The sequence below is a fragment of the Dipodomys spectabilis genome, unplaced genomic scaffold (genome assembly GCF_019054845.1).
Source record: "Dipodomys spectabilis isolate Male_0828 unplaced genomic scaffold, ASM1905484v1 ptg000039l, whole genome shotgun sequence".
NCBI lineage: Eukaryota > Metazoa > Chordata > Mammalia > Rodentia > Heteromyidae > Dipodomys > Dipodomys spectabilis.
In genome coordinates this window covers 11050721-11066319 of record NW_024870716.1, presented here as the reverse complement: position 1 = coordinate 11066319, position 15599 = coordinate 11050721, and the positions used below count along the sequence as shown (strand labels likewise).

Genomic DNA, 15599 nt, shown 5'->3' with positions numbered 1-15599 from the left:
GGGGGAACCTGCCAAGCGCTCCCTCAAACAGCTCTTGACCAAACTGTCTCTAACCTGAGATTGGTTAAGGCTTTCATCCTTGGCTCTTTTTCGTCTGCATGTTTTACCCAAAAAAGCCTTTAATACGAAGTGCTTTTGAAGTGATGTATGGCCGCCTACCTTTGCCTTCCTCGTTTCAGGCTTTGGATTCTCTGTTACCCTCCCCAATGCTGTCTTCTCTCCCTCAGCACCTGCCTACTTCTCTTTGGAAATATGCTGACCAATATAGCCCTCCGCCTTCCCTGTCATCCTCTGAGCCCTCATCGATGCTGGGGACCTAGTGTACATTTCAAAAACTTACCTGCCACAGGCATCAAGTTCCACCAACTTTTCTGCTAAGTGGGAAGGACCTTTTCTAGTAACTTTATTCCCACAGAGGTGCAGGTTCCGGGCCATCCACACTGGATTCATCTCTGCCACATCAAACGTCACCTGCGTGATCCACCTTCATATACCTCTAGCCAACTGGACCCGTCTCTATGGATAAAACAAGATTGGACACAGTCTTCCTCCAGTCACTGAGGACCTGAAGGACCCTACTCTGGACAAGTAACATGTGTCTAACAGTACAGCCTTGGTCCACTTGGACAGTACCTGACGCTCCTATTGACTACCTTGCCCCCTCTCAGCAGGAAGAAGCTTTCAAAGAACAGACCCTGGCCCATACTCCCTGCTTGGTACTGTACCTATTCAACAACAAAGTGGGGAATGAAGTCAGTGGAATGCCCCCATCCAGACCTAAGTTCTGCCCTGCCTACTCACTGGTGGTACCTGCTGGGCATGTAGAATCCTCCCATCTCTAGCCTCCTGGCTGTATAAGGGTCCCCCTGGGAGACAGACAGGCACCTTTTTTACCCTCCCTTGTGGGAAATTTGGCCTTGTCAGCTCCACTGACAATAACCCCTTTTTGTTCGATGTGACTTTGTCTACATGGTCTTCTGGGTAGAGTACAACATTTCACTATACATAACTTTCAATATTCTTCTGTTTTTTTTTTTTTTTTTTTTTTTTGGGGGGGGGGGTCTGGTCGTGGGCCTGAACTCTGGGCCTGGGCGCTGTCCCTCAGCTCTTAAGCTCAAGGCTAGCGCTCTAACACTTGAGGCACAGCGTCACTTCTGCTTTTTTTTTGCTCATGTGGTGCTGAGGAATCTAACCCAGGGCCTCATGCATGCAAGGCAAGCGCTCTACCACTGAGCCACCTTCCCAGCGCCCAATTTTCTTATTTCTTAAAAATTATCTTAAATGATCTTAAATTTAAAAGAAAAACAAGAGAAATAAGTGTTATTATTTTATTTATTAAAGAAAGAATACTGAACATATTTCAGTATAGTTCACTGAAAAAGTTCAGATATGTGATATTCTATACATCCTCTATAATGCTGTATTCTTCTTTTAGAATTACAATTCTGTACCCCATTTGGAAAGTGTTATGCAATTACACATAGCTCCAATTGTTAATGTCACATTTTTTTCTTTTAGCAAAGATTCAATATTCAGAAACTTTTCTTGTTTTCTACACTTTTGATGATTGCCTAATCTCAATATCCCCACTGTTGCATTTTAATACTCAAGAAAATTTCCTATTGTTGGTCCAGTTTAGTACATTTTGAAAATGCAAATGACTGCACAGCAATGTACCAACATATAATATGAAATGATTAATATCACCTATGTGATATTATGTAAAAATGAAGTTCATGAATCAACATATATTAAATTATTCCATTAATTACTATTAGTGCTATGAAATAGTAATATGAACTGAGGGCATTGCTGCCCACCTTTCTTTGTAAAGGATTGACTCCTTGTAATAACCCTCACCTGGGCCTCTTCCCAGGAACCTATGGATTCTTAATGTCTCTAGATATGAGCCACCTCCTAGCAACCTCGGCTCTGTCTGGCCTACAGTTACCCCTTTCCCACCACCCCATTACATTGAAACTCTCATGCCCATAGTATCTTTTGGAGGAAATAGCTCCTTTTTTTTTTCTTTTTTTTTGTGGGACATGGGGCTTGAATTCTGGGCCTGGGCGCTGGAGCCCCAGTCATTCATTAGATGGTGATGATTTCAAATACATCATCTGCTTGTGGCTTATAGAAGAAAGGGAGGCAGGACTCTTCACCCCCATCTGTGGGCTCTTGCTGGGGCTGGATGGCAGGCAGCAGCGGCACAGGAGGCTCTACAATGGGGTTCTCCAGTGGCCCAGGGGCCCCAGCCTCTCCAGGGACAGGCTTCAAGTTTTCTTGAAGATGCACATCTTCACATCCTTGCTGCTCCTGCCTGACCTCTGTCTTCAGGGGGACTGAGAGGTCTGAGGGGGCCTCGGCAGCCGGGGCCTGGGCGGCTGCCAGCATCATGTCCTGGCACTCTGTGCTCTCTCCTGCAAGGCGCAGTAACAGCTCCTTCAGCTCCTTCCTCTTCCTCCTCTTCTCCTGGGACAGCTGGCTCACACACTGCTCTTTCTCCTGACACAGCTTCTCCAGGACTTCTAGCTGTTCCTTGTACAGCACGATGGTCTCTTCCATGGTGGTCAGGTGTTGGGTCAGCTGGCTGCAGCGATGGTGAAGGTCATCCACGTGACTCTGGGGGTGCCCCTTGCCAGCCAGGTCTTCAGAGAAGCAGATGTGCAGCTGCTTCTTGGGCGCCTGTGTGTCCTGCTTCTTCTTGCCGAACAGCCTGTGGATGCAGCGCTGGGGGAAGGTGGCTCAAGTGGTAGAATCGATAAACCTTAAATAGAAAAAGCTAAGAAAGAGCTCCCAGGCTCTGATTCAAGCCCAACACTGGGACACACACACACACACACACACACACACACACACACACACACACACACAAACAAACAAAAAACAAACAATGTTGTTTTTGTTCAAAAGTGGAAACTAGACCTAAAATACATTCATAATCATGGACAAATATATATATATGTACATATACACACACCTGTATACATAATTGCATATATAGATAACTGAGACTAACTAAGGGCCTACTGAGGACACAGAGAAAATAATAGAGGGTGCAAATTTTTGAAATACATTGCATGTAATACAGTGCATGTGAAAATTTTATAAAGGACTATCCTGGAAGCTGTTAAGAGTAGGGGTGGAGTTGAGAAAACAGATTCTGTGTAGAGGTACTCCTGAGAGGGGTTTGGTCTTAAAGGTTGAAGTAGATTGTCAGCATGAATGAAGATAGAAGAATGTAACCTTTGCAAATTGTAGTAGGAAGGGAGTACATGCGTGTTCCCACCATCATAGGAACACACATGGAAATCTCACAATGAAATACCCCCTTCCTTGTGTGGCTAATGTATGCTAATAAAAAGAGTTTGGGGAAAAATAAAAGAGCAATATTTCCACCACTTCATTCTGATTACCATGGGCTACAATTCCAGTACAGATTCAAAGAAAGAACTAACTCTCCCTACAGGAGAGAAGAGAGACTGCTTATTCACAGGAGAATAATCCTGGCAAGTGCTGAAGTAGACAACCACAATGCGTGTAGGCAATTCTGATCACATCTTTTCTGCAGTACGAGGACTGGGGTGACGATCATATCAGAGGAAGCTTGTACTTGTTTTCCTTTCGGTAGCACTAGTTTTGTGTCATGTTCCCACAATCTAGGCCAGTGGTGAACTGCAAACAAGAAGTTCCATATGTTTTGTGTTTTTATTTTAAGTTTGCAGTCCTGGGGTCTCTTTGTGCTCAAGGCTATCGCTCTACCACTTGAGCCACAGTGCCACTTCAACTTTTTCTGAGTAGTTTATTGGAGATAAGAATCTCACTGACTTTTCTGCTGGAGTTAGTTTCAAACTGTGATCCTCAGATCTCTGACTCTTGAGTAGCTAAAGGCATGAGCCATGGGTGACCTGACCCAACCCATGTTATTTATTTATTTATTTAAATTTATTTATTTTTATTTATTTAAATCAGTTGTGGGGCTTGAACACGGGGCCTGGGCACTGTCCCTGAGCTCTTCAGCTCAAGGCTAGTGCTCTACCATTTGAGCCAGTGCCACTTCTGGTTTTCTAGTGGTTTATTGGAGATAAATGTCTCACGAACTTTCCGGACTGGGCTGGCTTTGAACCGTGATCCTCAGATTTCAGCCTCTTGAGTAACTATGATTACAGGCATGAGCCACCAGCGCCTGGCCCCATATATAATTTTTAATTTTTTCTTTTTTTATATTTTTTTCCTCCCTCCTTTTCTTCCATTTTTTCTTTTTTTGGGGGGGCGGTCTGGTTGTGGGACCTAAACTCTGGGCCTGGGCGCTGTCCCTCAGCTCTTGAGCTCAAGGCTAGCACTCTACCACTTGAGCCACAGTGCCACTTCTGGCTTTTTTCTTTTTTCTTATGTAGTGCTGAGGAATCGAACCCAGGGCCTCAGGCTTGCAAGACAAGCGCTCTACCAGTAAGCCACCTTCCCAGCCCCCCTTCCTTCTTTTCTTTCTTTCCTTTCTTTCTTTTTCTTTCCTTCCCTCCCTCCCTCCCCCTTTCCTTCCCTCCCTTCCCTCTCTTCCTCCGTCCCTCCCTTTCTTCCTTCCTTCCTTTCTTCCTTCATCCTTCCTTCCTTCCCTCCTTCCTTCCTTCCCTCCTTCCTTCCTTCCTCCTTCCTTCCCTCCTTCCCTCATTCCTTCCTTCCCTCCTTCCCTCATTCCTTCCTGTCCTTTCTTTTTTTGTACCTCTCCTGGGGCTTGAACTCAGGGCCTGGGCTCTGTCCCTAAGCATTTTTGCTCAAGGCTAGCTATCACTTGTATCCTAACTCTACTTCTGGCTTTTTGGTAGTTTAGGAAGAGTCTCAAGGACTTTGCTGCTAAAGTGGGCTTTGAACAATGATAAGACCACAGCCTCCTGGCTTGCTAGGATTATAGCCAGGCCCCTGCTGCTGAGGCTGTCTTAGACCTCTCAGGTACCCAGAGTAATTTTTAAGTTTCTAATAGCTACAATCAGCAAATTTTAAAAAGAACCAAGAAATTGAATTTTAATAATTTTATTCAATGAATAATATCCAACATCACATCAGCACATCACTGAAATATTACTAAGGCAGTTGACATACTGTAGATATTCTATAATTATGTATTCTTATTTTTTGTATGCCATTTTTGCACTGTCTTTGCTGATTTTCAATTGTAGAACACCTTCATTTGTTCTACTCATGGTGAGGTTTTTTTTTTTTGCAAACTTTCAACATTATATTTTTCTTCTTTTTCACACTCATTACTATGTTTTCACTGCAATATTCTCATTGCAGCATGTTACAATACAAAAAAGAACATTCCCTGTTGCTGGGACAGAGTTCATTTTGAAAAAATGCATGACTGCATCAACATATAATGTTAAAAAATGAAATAATTCAAGAATAACATAAACCTTTTCCATAAATCAATTATGAAAAGTACTTCTTTAAGATATCAGAAAATAATGCAGTGAGCATCTGAATAAAGAAGCACTTCATAAAATGTCACTAATAAAACATGAACTATAAACCCTACCATCACTCCCATCTTCATTTTATTTTTCTCTTAATGGTGACCCATATCTGGGCCCCCTCCCTAACAACAAGTGGACTGTTAGATGTCCTTCATGTTGAGGCCACTCCCAGCAGCCTTTGCTCTGTCTGGGATATGGATACTCCTCCCCAAATGCCACTCATTAAAGTAAGGCCTTAGACAGTGCTACCCATCATCATGCTATAAATACATTTTAGACAATAGAAGGCCATGTCTTTAGATGGTGATGATTTCAAATACATCATCTGCTTGTGGCTTATAGAAGAAAGGGAGGCAGGACTCTTCGCCCCCGTCTGTGGGCTCTTGCTGGGGCTGGATGGCAGGCAGCAGCGGCACAGGAGGCTCTGCAGTGGGGTTCTCCAGGGGCCCAGGCGCCCCAGCCTCTTCAGGGACAGGCTTCAAGCTTTCTTGAAGATGCATATCTTCACAGCCTTGCTGCTCCTCCCTGACCTTGGTCTTCAGGGGGACTGAGAGGTCTGAGGGGGCCTCGGTAGCAGGGGCCTGGGCGGCTGCCAGCATCATGTCCTGGCACTCTGTGCTCTCCCCTGTAAGGCGCAGCAACAGGTCCTTCAGCTCCTTCCTCTTCCTCCTCTTCTCCTGGGACAGCTGGCTCACACACTGCTCTTTCTCCTGACACAGCTTCTCCAGGACTTCTAGCTGTTCCTTGTACAGCACGATGGTCTCTTCCATGGTGGTCAGGTGTTGGGTCAGCTGGCTGCAGCGATGGTGGAGGTCATCCACGTGACTCTGGGGGTATCCCTTGCTGGCCAGGTCTTCGGGGAAGCAGATGTGCAGCTGCTTCTTGGGCGCCTGTGTGTCCTGCTTCCTCTTGCCGAACAGCCTGTGGATGCAGCGCTGGGGGAAGGCGGCCTGGCTCTCCAGCTTTCTCTGGCACTGGGCTGCCAGCTGACTCAGGCACCCGCAGCGGGCCTGCTGCTCCTGCAGCTGCCGGCTCATCCTCGCCTTCCTGCCTTCTGCGATGGACAGTGCGTCCATGTAAAAATCCCACATGCTCTGCGGGTTGTCTACGTCGTCTGGAACAGTCACATCATGGGGAGTCGCCTCCTCACCCTTGTCTTCGTCTTGGCTCAGGCCTTCATCTTCCCTGGGGAAAGCCAGGGCGCTCAGCTGGGCCCGCAGCTGCGCATTCTCCTGTCTTGTTGCTTCCAGACACTTCAGACTGTCCTGTAACTTCTCCCTTTCCATCTGGGCCAGCAACTTGCTCTGCACCTGCTCCTGCTTCAGCTGCTCCATCAGATGGCTCTGATTCAGCAGGTGCTGCTGCAGGGCCTCCTTCTCTGACATCAGCTGCTGGCTGGTGGCCTTGTGCTGTTTGCAGGTGGCGCTCAGCTCCTGCACCTGGGCCAGGTACTTGTCATGCAGCTCCTGCAGCTCCTCAGCTGCTTGGCGCTTGAACTCTGCCACGTCTTTTCCTTCTTTGAATTCCTCCTCCAGCTCATCCAGCTTCGCCTGCAGGGTTGTCTTCTCCTGCTGCTCTGTGTGCAGGATGCTGGCGAGCTCCCCCATCTCAGCGCTCAGCCTCTGCAAGGCATCCTGCAGCTGGGCCAGCTCTTCTTTCAGCTGGCGGTTGTGCACCAGCGTGCGTTTCAAGGTCTCCTGTTCCTTCTCCATGGTCTCCAGGATCTTGCGCCGGTCCTCGGCATGCTGTGCCCATTCCTCAGCCTTCTTTTCCAGTATCCACAGCCGCTGCTGCTGCTCCAGGTTCTGGAGACTGAGGCTCTGGTTCTCCTCCACCTGGAGGTGAAGTTGCTCCTCCAGGGTCTTGAGCTCCTTCTGCAACTGCAGGGTGTGGGCCTGCAGCTGCTGCTCAGCCTGAGCTGGCCCTGCAGGCGGCTCTGGGGGCCGCAGCTCTGACAGCTGCTCTCTCAGCTCCACCAGCTTGCTCTCCAACTCCAACACCTGCCTCACCCCTTGCTCCTTCTCCTCTCTCAGCTGGCTCACCTGCTCTAGCAGCTGCTGGACTTTCTCCTTCCCCGTGGAGCTCTCCAGCCTCAGGTCCTCCGCAAAGGTGTCTCTCTCCTCCTTTAATTTTGCCACCAACTCCTTCATGTTGTTGAGTTGGCTTTCCAACTCTGCCCGCTCCACTAGTTCCTCTTGGAACTTGTGGATTTCCATTTTCATGTCGGCCTTCTGTGTCAGGAGCACTTCCAGCCTCTCCTGCAGCTCGGTGTTCTCATCCTCCAGGTCTTCAATACTTCTGGCCTTTTCCTGGAGCTGCAGCTTCACGCGATTCAGGGCTTTCATGAGCTCTATGTTGTTGTTCTCAGTTTCATTCTGCGTGGTGTTGACTGCAGACAATGTTGTTTCCAGTTCTGTTACGCGCTGCTGTGCAGCCTGCAGGCAGCTGGTAAGACCCTCCTGCTCCAGTGCTCTTTCATCGGCCTCTTGCTGCTTGTGGGCCAGGGCAGATTGTAAGTCTGCTTTTTCTCGAATCAGCATCTGTATCGACAGCTTGTGCTGCTCCAGCTCTGCTTTCAGGGCTTCGTGCACACAGGCCATCTTCTCCTTGTCTTTTCCCTGTTGATCCTGCAGCTCTTGGACCTCAGTGCAGAGCTGCTGCTTTTGCATTGTGCTGGAGTCCAGGGCAAGCACCAGGTGTTGGTTGTGTCTCTCCAGGTCCTTGGTGTTATTGGGACCTGTGACACTCTGGACCCTGGCAGCTGTGACAGTGCCCAGGGGAGGGGGAGGCTCAGGGTCTGCGTGGTCTTGGGCCGCACCCTTGAGTAAAGGACAGTCCCCAGCGGTGTTTGTCTTGGGGTTACCTCCCTCTTTCATTTTCCTCTTCTTGGATTCTGCAGGTCTAGCAGGACCATTCCTCTGCTGGTATTGTTGCAGTAGTTTCCTTCCTGCAGCTACTTTTTTTTCTCTTTTTTTCTCAGACATCCCAGCTCTGGGACGGCGAAGGTGGGGGGGCCACATTCCCAGGCTGCCTAAACTCAACTCTGTTCTATCACCAGTAACTCTACCTCCAACTATTTCTCCAAAATTACCTCGATTCACCCACTCACCACTCCACCACCTCTACCTCCTTCAACTCCTGTAGTGGTGTGAGCCAATAGAGGGGATCCCAGTGCTACTAGGCAGCATGGAATGTGGGCCTGGCCCCAAATCTTGTATCCCATTGGCCAAAGGGAAACATAACCAATAGGAGTGTGGCCAGAATCTTGTGATCCAAGCAGAATCAGTGTGTTCAGGATGAGAGTTGCTCCTGTGGCCCCTCCCCTACTCAGCCCAGCCCACTTGGGGGGATGGGATAGGACCATTTCTAGCTGGCATCCTGCTTAGCTGTACTGGAAACTTTTCATGACCATGACCTCCATCACACAATTGTATTCACTGAGTGATCTTGAGAGGTCATTCTCAGATCACTGCCCTAACCTCTCTAGTGCTGCAGAATCTCAGGCAACATTATCAGATCCCAGAGCTCAAGTGGTGAGTGAGTACTTGGCAGGAGAGAGAGTCTCTCTATAGGCCCTTTCCTCATTTCACAACTTAGCCCCATATTTTCATATCTTAGAATTTGCCTCTGAGGTGTTGGCCATCAATTCCCTCAAGATTGCCCTAGTTCCACAACTCCTCTTCACCTTCCTGGAAATATCCTGGTCCTGGTAGCAGATCTGATATCCTGTCATCTGGATCCAGTGCTGGATCCATTTCCTAGCTACTGCTCCTCTCCCACTTTTGGACCATGTTCCAATACGAGAAGGCATTGCTTTTAACCAGTTCTTTTGGGATTCTACTCCAGCAATGAATCCGAGCTGAAAAGTTGCCAGGGACCTTCTAACACCCCATTGATATGTGTGTGCTTTTGTCTCACATCTGGACCCAACTGTAGCCCACCTTTTTCACCTGGTTTTAAGGTCCTCACCCAGTAGATCAGTGTAGTGATTACAGGTTAGGACTTCTCCCAAGGGCTAGAAAACCTCCAGGTCACACCTGACCAAACTAAGGCATCTGAGCAGCAGAATTTTTTTTTAATTTATTTTTTTATTTTTTGTGAACATACTGTACAGAGGGGTTATAATTACATGGGCAAGATAATGAGTACATTTCTTATCAAGCATTGCAACCTCCTCCTTTGTTTGCCCTTCACATCCCTTCCCAGGCTCCAATCGCCCACCAAAGTTATAAAATTCGTTTTCGACATGACAACTTGTACTTCTCATTGTTGCAACGGGTCCACCTGTATCCTTTAACGACTTGTTTTTCCCCCTCTCCTCTACAAGTTATACCGACATCAAATATAGTGAAAGCAGGGGTTATACTGTGGGGGAGGGACATACAAAGCTACAAAGAAATAATCTTACAAATGAGTTAGAAACAAATGCATGAAAGAAAAATACCTTTAAATACATATCTAAGGGTTCATTTTCCTAACATCACATTATCTGACCTTTTCTGCTTGACCCATACATATACTAGATATTACAAATAAGGGAAACCATGGGACCTATGTTTCTTTGGGCCTGGCTTACTTCACTTAATATAATTTTTTCCAAGCCTTTCCATTTCCTAACAAATGGGGAAATGTCATTCTTTCTGATGGAGGCATAGAATTCCATTGTGTATACATACCACATTTTCTTGATCCATTCATCTACTGAGGGGCATCTGGGTTGGTTCCATATCTTAGCTATGGTAAATAATTGAGCAGCAGAATTTTTGACTCCTTAGCCTGACTTTTACAATTAAACTCCTACTTAAGGCTTCATGCATATGCTTCACATCACATTTATATTTCTATATACATGCACATATAAATATATTTAATATGTAAAAATTTCGACATAGTTAATTATTAATTTATATTTGTATTCATTTGCATTTATTATAATATATTTATATTAGGTTATATTTGATTGTTAATTAATACATTGATTACAAATTTTAAATATATATAAATATATATTTGAAACTATATAGTTTGTTTTATATATATAGTATATTTTAAACTATATAGTTTAAAATATATAATATAGTTTAAAATATATATTGGGCTGGGAAGGTGGCTCAGTGGTAGAGTGCTTGCCTTGCATGCATGAGGCTCTGGGTTCGATTCCTCAGCACCACATAAGCAAAAAGAAAAAAGCCGGAAGTGGTGCTGTGGCTCAAGTGGTAGAGCGTTAGCCTTGAGCTGAAGAGCTGAAGGACAGTGCCCAGGCCCAGAGTTCAGGCCCTATGAACGGACCCCCCCAAAATTAATAAATGAATAAATAAAATATATAAATATAAACTATATATAAGTATATAGTTTAAAATCATAGGATGGGAATCTTGCCTATGTGTGGATCCCTTCCAAAACTCTGCCAAGTCATGGCTTCTTATTTCACTAAGGAAAGCCCACTGTCATTACTATGAACTTCTCCCATACTCTAAATCTTAGAAAACTAAAATTCTTAACAGTGCATTTGTTCCTGAACTGCATAGGTTGATTCTGCCATTTCCTTCCATGGTGTACTTTCTTTTCTTTTCTTTTTCTTTTGTTCTTTTTTTTTCTTTTTTCTTTTGTCAGGTGTGGGGCCTGAACTCTGGGCACTTCCACTGAGCCACCTTCCCAGCCCCTTTCTTTCTTTTATACTCTGTTATACCCTTTGCTTTGACACTTTTGTGTGTATCTGCTTTCCATTCTTTGTTGGAGGCTCCAGGAATCTGGGATCATCACCTCTGCCAGCACCACTGGAAAAATACTATTTTTTAAATATATATCAAAACATATTTGCTTCATTTTCTTTCTTTTTTTCCTGGCCCAAATTAGTTAAGGAAAACCATAAATGGTTGGTGAAATAGATTTCCCAGATTACCTACTGGTAATTGTATCCGTCAAAGTTATCTTTCTTTTTTTTTTTTTTTGGTCCAGTCGTGGGCCTGAACTCTGGGCCTGGGCGCTGTCCCTCAGCTCTTCAGCTCAAGGCTGGCGCTCTACCACTTGAGCCACAGGCCACTTCCGGCTTTTTTCTTTTTTGCTTATGTGGTGCTGAGGAATCGAACTCAGGGCCTCAGGCATGCAAGGCAAGCGCTCTACCACTGAGCCACCTTCCCAGCCCCTCAAAGTTATCTTTCTAACAGAAAGGATAACTACAATGTTTTGGCTGTATTGCCCTGAAAGATAATGATTAGTGTTTAAATGATCTTAGCAATCTGTGTGTGTGTGTGTGTGTGTGTGTGTGTGTGTGTGTGTGTGTATTATTGAGTGTGTCAGTCCTGGACTTGAATTCAGGGTCTGGGCACTGTTCCTGAGTCCTTTTGCTTACTGTTAGTGAACTCTCACTTGAGCCATAGCATCACTTCTGGTTTTTCTGAGTAGTTTTATTGGAGATAAGAATCTCATGGACTGCCCAGGCTGGCTTCAGTCTGGATTCCTCAGTTCTCAGCTTCCTGAATAGCTAGGATTACAGGTTTGAGCCACCACCTCTCGGCTTTGAGAGGTCTTTGTAATTTGTGGAAATCTATACACTGATAAAATTGAGAATCTGGTGGTAATATAAATTTCTATGAAGCATTATTTGGAAATTTGCTTCTGCATTAGGCCCTAAGGAACTAGGCTAAAAATCAAAATGCAGTTACTCACACTAGAAGTTTCAAGTCACCCAATTGAAACTACGCTTTTTTTTTTTTTTTTTAATCTGACCTATGGAGAGTTCAGGATTAAAGAAATAACAAAGATCTCAACATACCAGTTTCAGCTGGCAAGATAATGAAGTTCCCTCTGCCTTAGCTCATACAGGTAGACAATCTGAAGTTAATTTTAACCTGAAGATAATTTTAACCAGTTACCTATTTTGCCCTCTATCTTGTCTCCCTGTTTCCACTCCACAAGCAAAGAAACATTCCAATGACCACTCTGCCTTGTGTTTTTTTGTGGGGTTTTTGCTCATCATTCTTTAGAACAGTAGATTACTACAGTGGTGAAACCAGAGTTTTCAGAACCCAGGCCTAAAGTCCACCAGTCTCAAGTTAAATCCAGCTACTGACCTACACATATCAAATGAAAAGATATGATGAAGGACAGAGAGAGGAGGGCATGCCATGGGAAGATAACACTTCAGACACAAGCTATACACTTAAACAGGGAAGTAGGCACAGAGGGCAACAGATATTCATAAGACAGTCCCAAGACACAGGTATGTTGAGAGATGATCAGAGGTGACTGGAGGTGGTCAGAGGGAGCCAGACAGTTCACTGACTCAGGCTGACTCAGGTGAGACCTAGTTATCCTAAGAGTTATTGGCAGGGTGGCAAGTGGTCTAGTCTTCTGCGGCTCCTCCTCTCTACCAAGATGTCTACAAAGTGACATCCTGGAGAAAATAGCTTGGTTCAAAGGACATAGCTACTATAATGGAGAAAACTGGGATGCCTAGCTTTTGTCCTGCTCTGCTTAAGTCATAATCCCAAGTAAGAAGTCAGTGTTTCTGTAGCAAAAGTACCTTCAAGCACTTCTTACAGTTACCATGATTTTTAAAAAATGTTTCCGAACCTTATCTTAGTGGATGTTTTGATAACAAGTAGATTTGCTTGGAGGGTAAGAAGCAAGTGTGTGGTAGGAGACGTTTATGTTTATCTGCTCTGATCAGACGTGGATTTCTTACTTGGTTCCATTAGACTTGTCCATGTTCACTGTGGAGCTTCTGGTGTCTGCTTAGTGGACACGGAAGAATTCACAGAGCCGTATTTTTCATTCACTTTTCCATTATGGTAAAAATTAACTAGCATTGTGAGGGGGTACTCTTATGAACACATTTGCTTTATAAATGGAGACACTGACATCAAGCCAATAACAGAGAAGCAGAAATAGAGGGTAAATTCACATACAGAACCTGACATACACAGAGCTGATTCTCAAAGCTGAGTCTGCAAGTTGAATTCACTGCTCCTAGGTTACCAGGAAAGAAAATTGAGATCCAAGAGGTTTTAAGCAATTTGCTCAAGGTTGACTAGTTAATTAGTACTGACTGGTACTATTCGGTTGGTGTTACAAGTCAGAAAAAGACATCCATATTCCCTAACTTCCTGGCTGATACACCAAATACAAAAAATTTAATGCAGCTAAATTGACTTCAGTCCTTCAGTCTCCCAAGAGAAGACTTCAGGCAAAAGACACACATAAGTAAAGGTGACAGGAAAGTTTATTAGAAAAAAATATGGCAGAAAAAGAGAGCACATAGGAGAGATATGCTATAGGAAGACTGCATTTTATCCTGATGGAGTCATCATCCTGATGTCTTTGTCATTATTGCACCTGGCTGTGGCTTAAACAGGAAACTTGGAGTTCTTGAAGACAGCTTTCAGGTTGGTGAATTGCTATTCTGTTTCCTGTAAGGTTGTAGCACCAAAGATTTTGTGTTTAGTCCTTATTTCTATTTATTTATTTAATTTTTGGTGCCAATTATGAGGCTTAAATTCCGGGCTTGAAGAACTCACACCAATATTCCTTGAACTCTTCAATGAAATTGAAAGTGAAAGTTTACTACCAAACTCTTTCTATGAAGCCATCATAACCCTCATCCCAAAACCAGGCAGGGACTCCTCAAAGAAAGAGAACTATAGACCCATTTCTTTGAGGAATATTGATGCAAAACTTCTCAACAAAATTTTGGCCAATCGACTTCAACAATTCATCCAAAAATTCATACACCACGATCAAACAGGATTCATTTCAGGGATGCAAAGCTGGTTCAATATACGCAAATCAATTAATATTATTCATCACATCAACAGGAGCAAGAATAAGAACCACATGGTTATCTCAATAGATGCAGAAAAAGCATTCGACAAGATCCAACACCCCTTCATGATGAAGGTTTTGGAAAAATTAGGAATCCATGGAACATTCCTCAATACAATAAAGGCTGTATATGACAAACCTACAGCCAGCATTATACTCAATGGTGAAAAACTAAAGCCATTTCCTCTTAACTCAGGAACAAGACAAGGATGCCCACTCTCTCCACTTCTCTTCAATCTAGTATTAGAATGCCTAGCTACAGCAGTAAGACAAGATGCAGACATAAAGGGGATCCAAATAGGGAAAGAAGAAATAAAACTCTCCCTCTTTGCAGATGACATGATCTTGTATTTAAAGAAGCCCATAGACTCCACTCCCAAATTACTCAAGCTGATTCAAAACTTTGGCAAAGTAGCAGGTTATAAAATTAACCCCCCAAAATCAATGGCTTTTCTGTATGCCAACAATGAGAAAAGTGTGGCTGAAATTAGGAAAGCAACTCCATTTGTAATAGCCCCACAAAAAATAAAATACCTAGGAATTAACTTAACTAAAGAAGTGAAGGACCTCTATGATGAAAACTTTAAAATCTTGAAAAAGGAAATCAACACAGAACTTAAAAAATGGCAAAACCTCCCATGCTCCTGGATTGGAAAGATTAACATCGTGAAAATGGCAATACTTCCCAAGGCTATCTACAAATTCAACGCAATACCTATCAAAATTCCACCCTCATTCTTCAAGGAAATAGAAGAGGCAATCCAAAAATTCATATGGAACAATAAAAGACCCCGAATAGCAAAAACGCTCCTCAACGGAAAGAACACTGCTGGAGGAATATCAATACCAAATTTCAAACTCTACTATAAAGCCATAGTAATCAAAACAGCTTGGTATTGGCATAAGAACGGACCTCAGGACCAATGGAATAGAACTGAAAACCCAGAAATGAACCTACAGATCTATAGCCATCTAATCTTCGATAAGGGAGCTAAAACAATAGAATGGAAGAAAGACAGCCTCTTCAGTAAATGGTGCTGGCAAAATTGGTTAACTACATATAGAAAACTAAAGCTAGATCCTTATATATCACCCTGCACCAGAATCAACTCCAAATGGATCAAAGACCTTGAACTCAAAGCAGACACTCTGAAAACATTACAAGATGGAATAGGAGAAACCCTAGGTCTCCTTGGCTCAGGCCAAAATTTTATGAATAGAGACCCGGAAACACAACAAATCAAAGAAAGGTAGGACAAATGGGATTGCATAAGGTTGCAGAGCTTCTGCAGGGCAAATGACAGC

General features: G+C 44.2%; 1 protein-coding gene across 1 annotated transcript; it reads right to left on the bottom strand.

Moving 5' to 3' along the window:
* Window positions 1-5767: 5767 nt before the first annotated feature.
* Window positions 5768-8140, bottom strand: LOC122106230 (golgin subfamily A member 2-like). The gene has a single exon (XM_042677521.1). The coding sequence runs from the start codon at window positions 8138-8140 to the stop codon at window positions 5768-5770; it is 2373 nt and encodes a 790-aa protein (XP_042533455.1).
* Window positions 8141-15599: the final 7459 nt, after the last annotated feature.

What these genes read in the sequence shown, in the direction of transcription:
- LOC122106230 (XM_042677521.1), bottom strand. Translation starts at nt 8,140, where the DNA reads ATGCAAAAGCAGCAGCTCTGCACTGAGGTCCAAGAGCTGCAGGATCAA.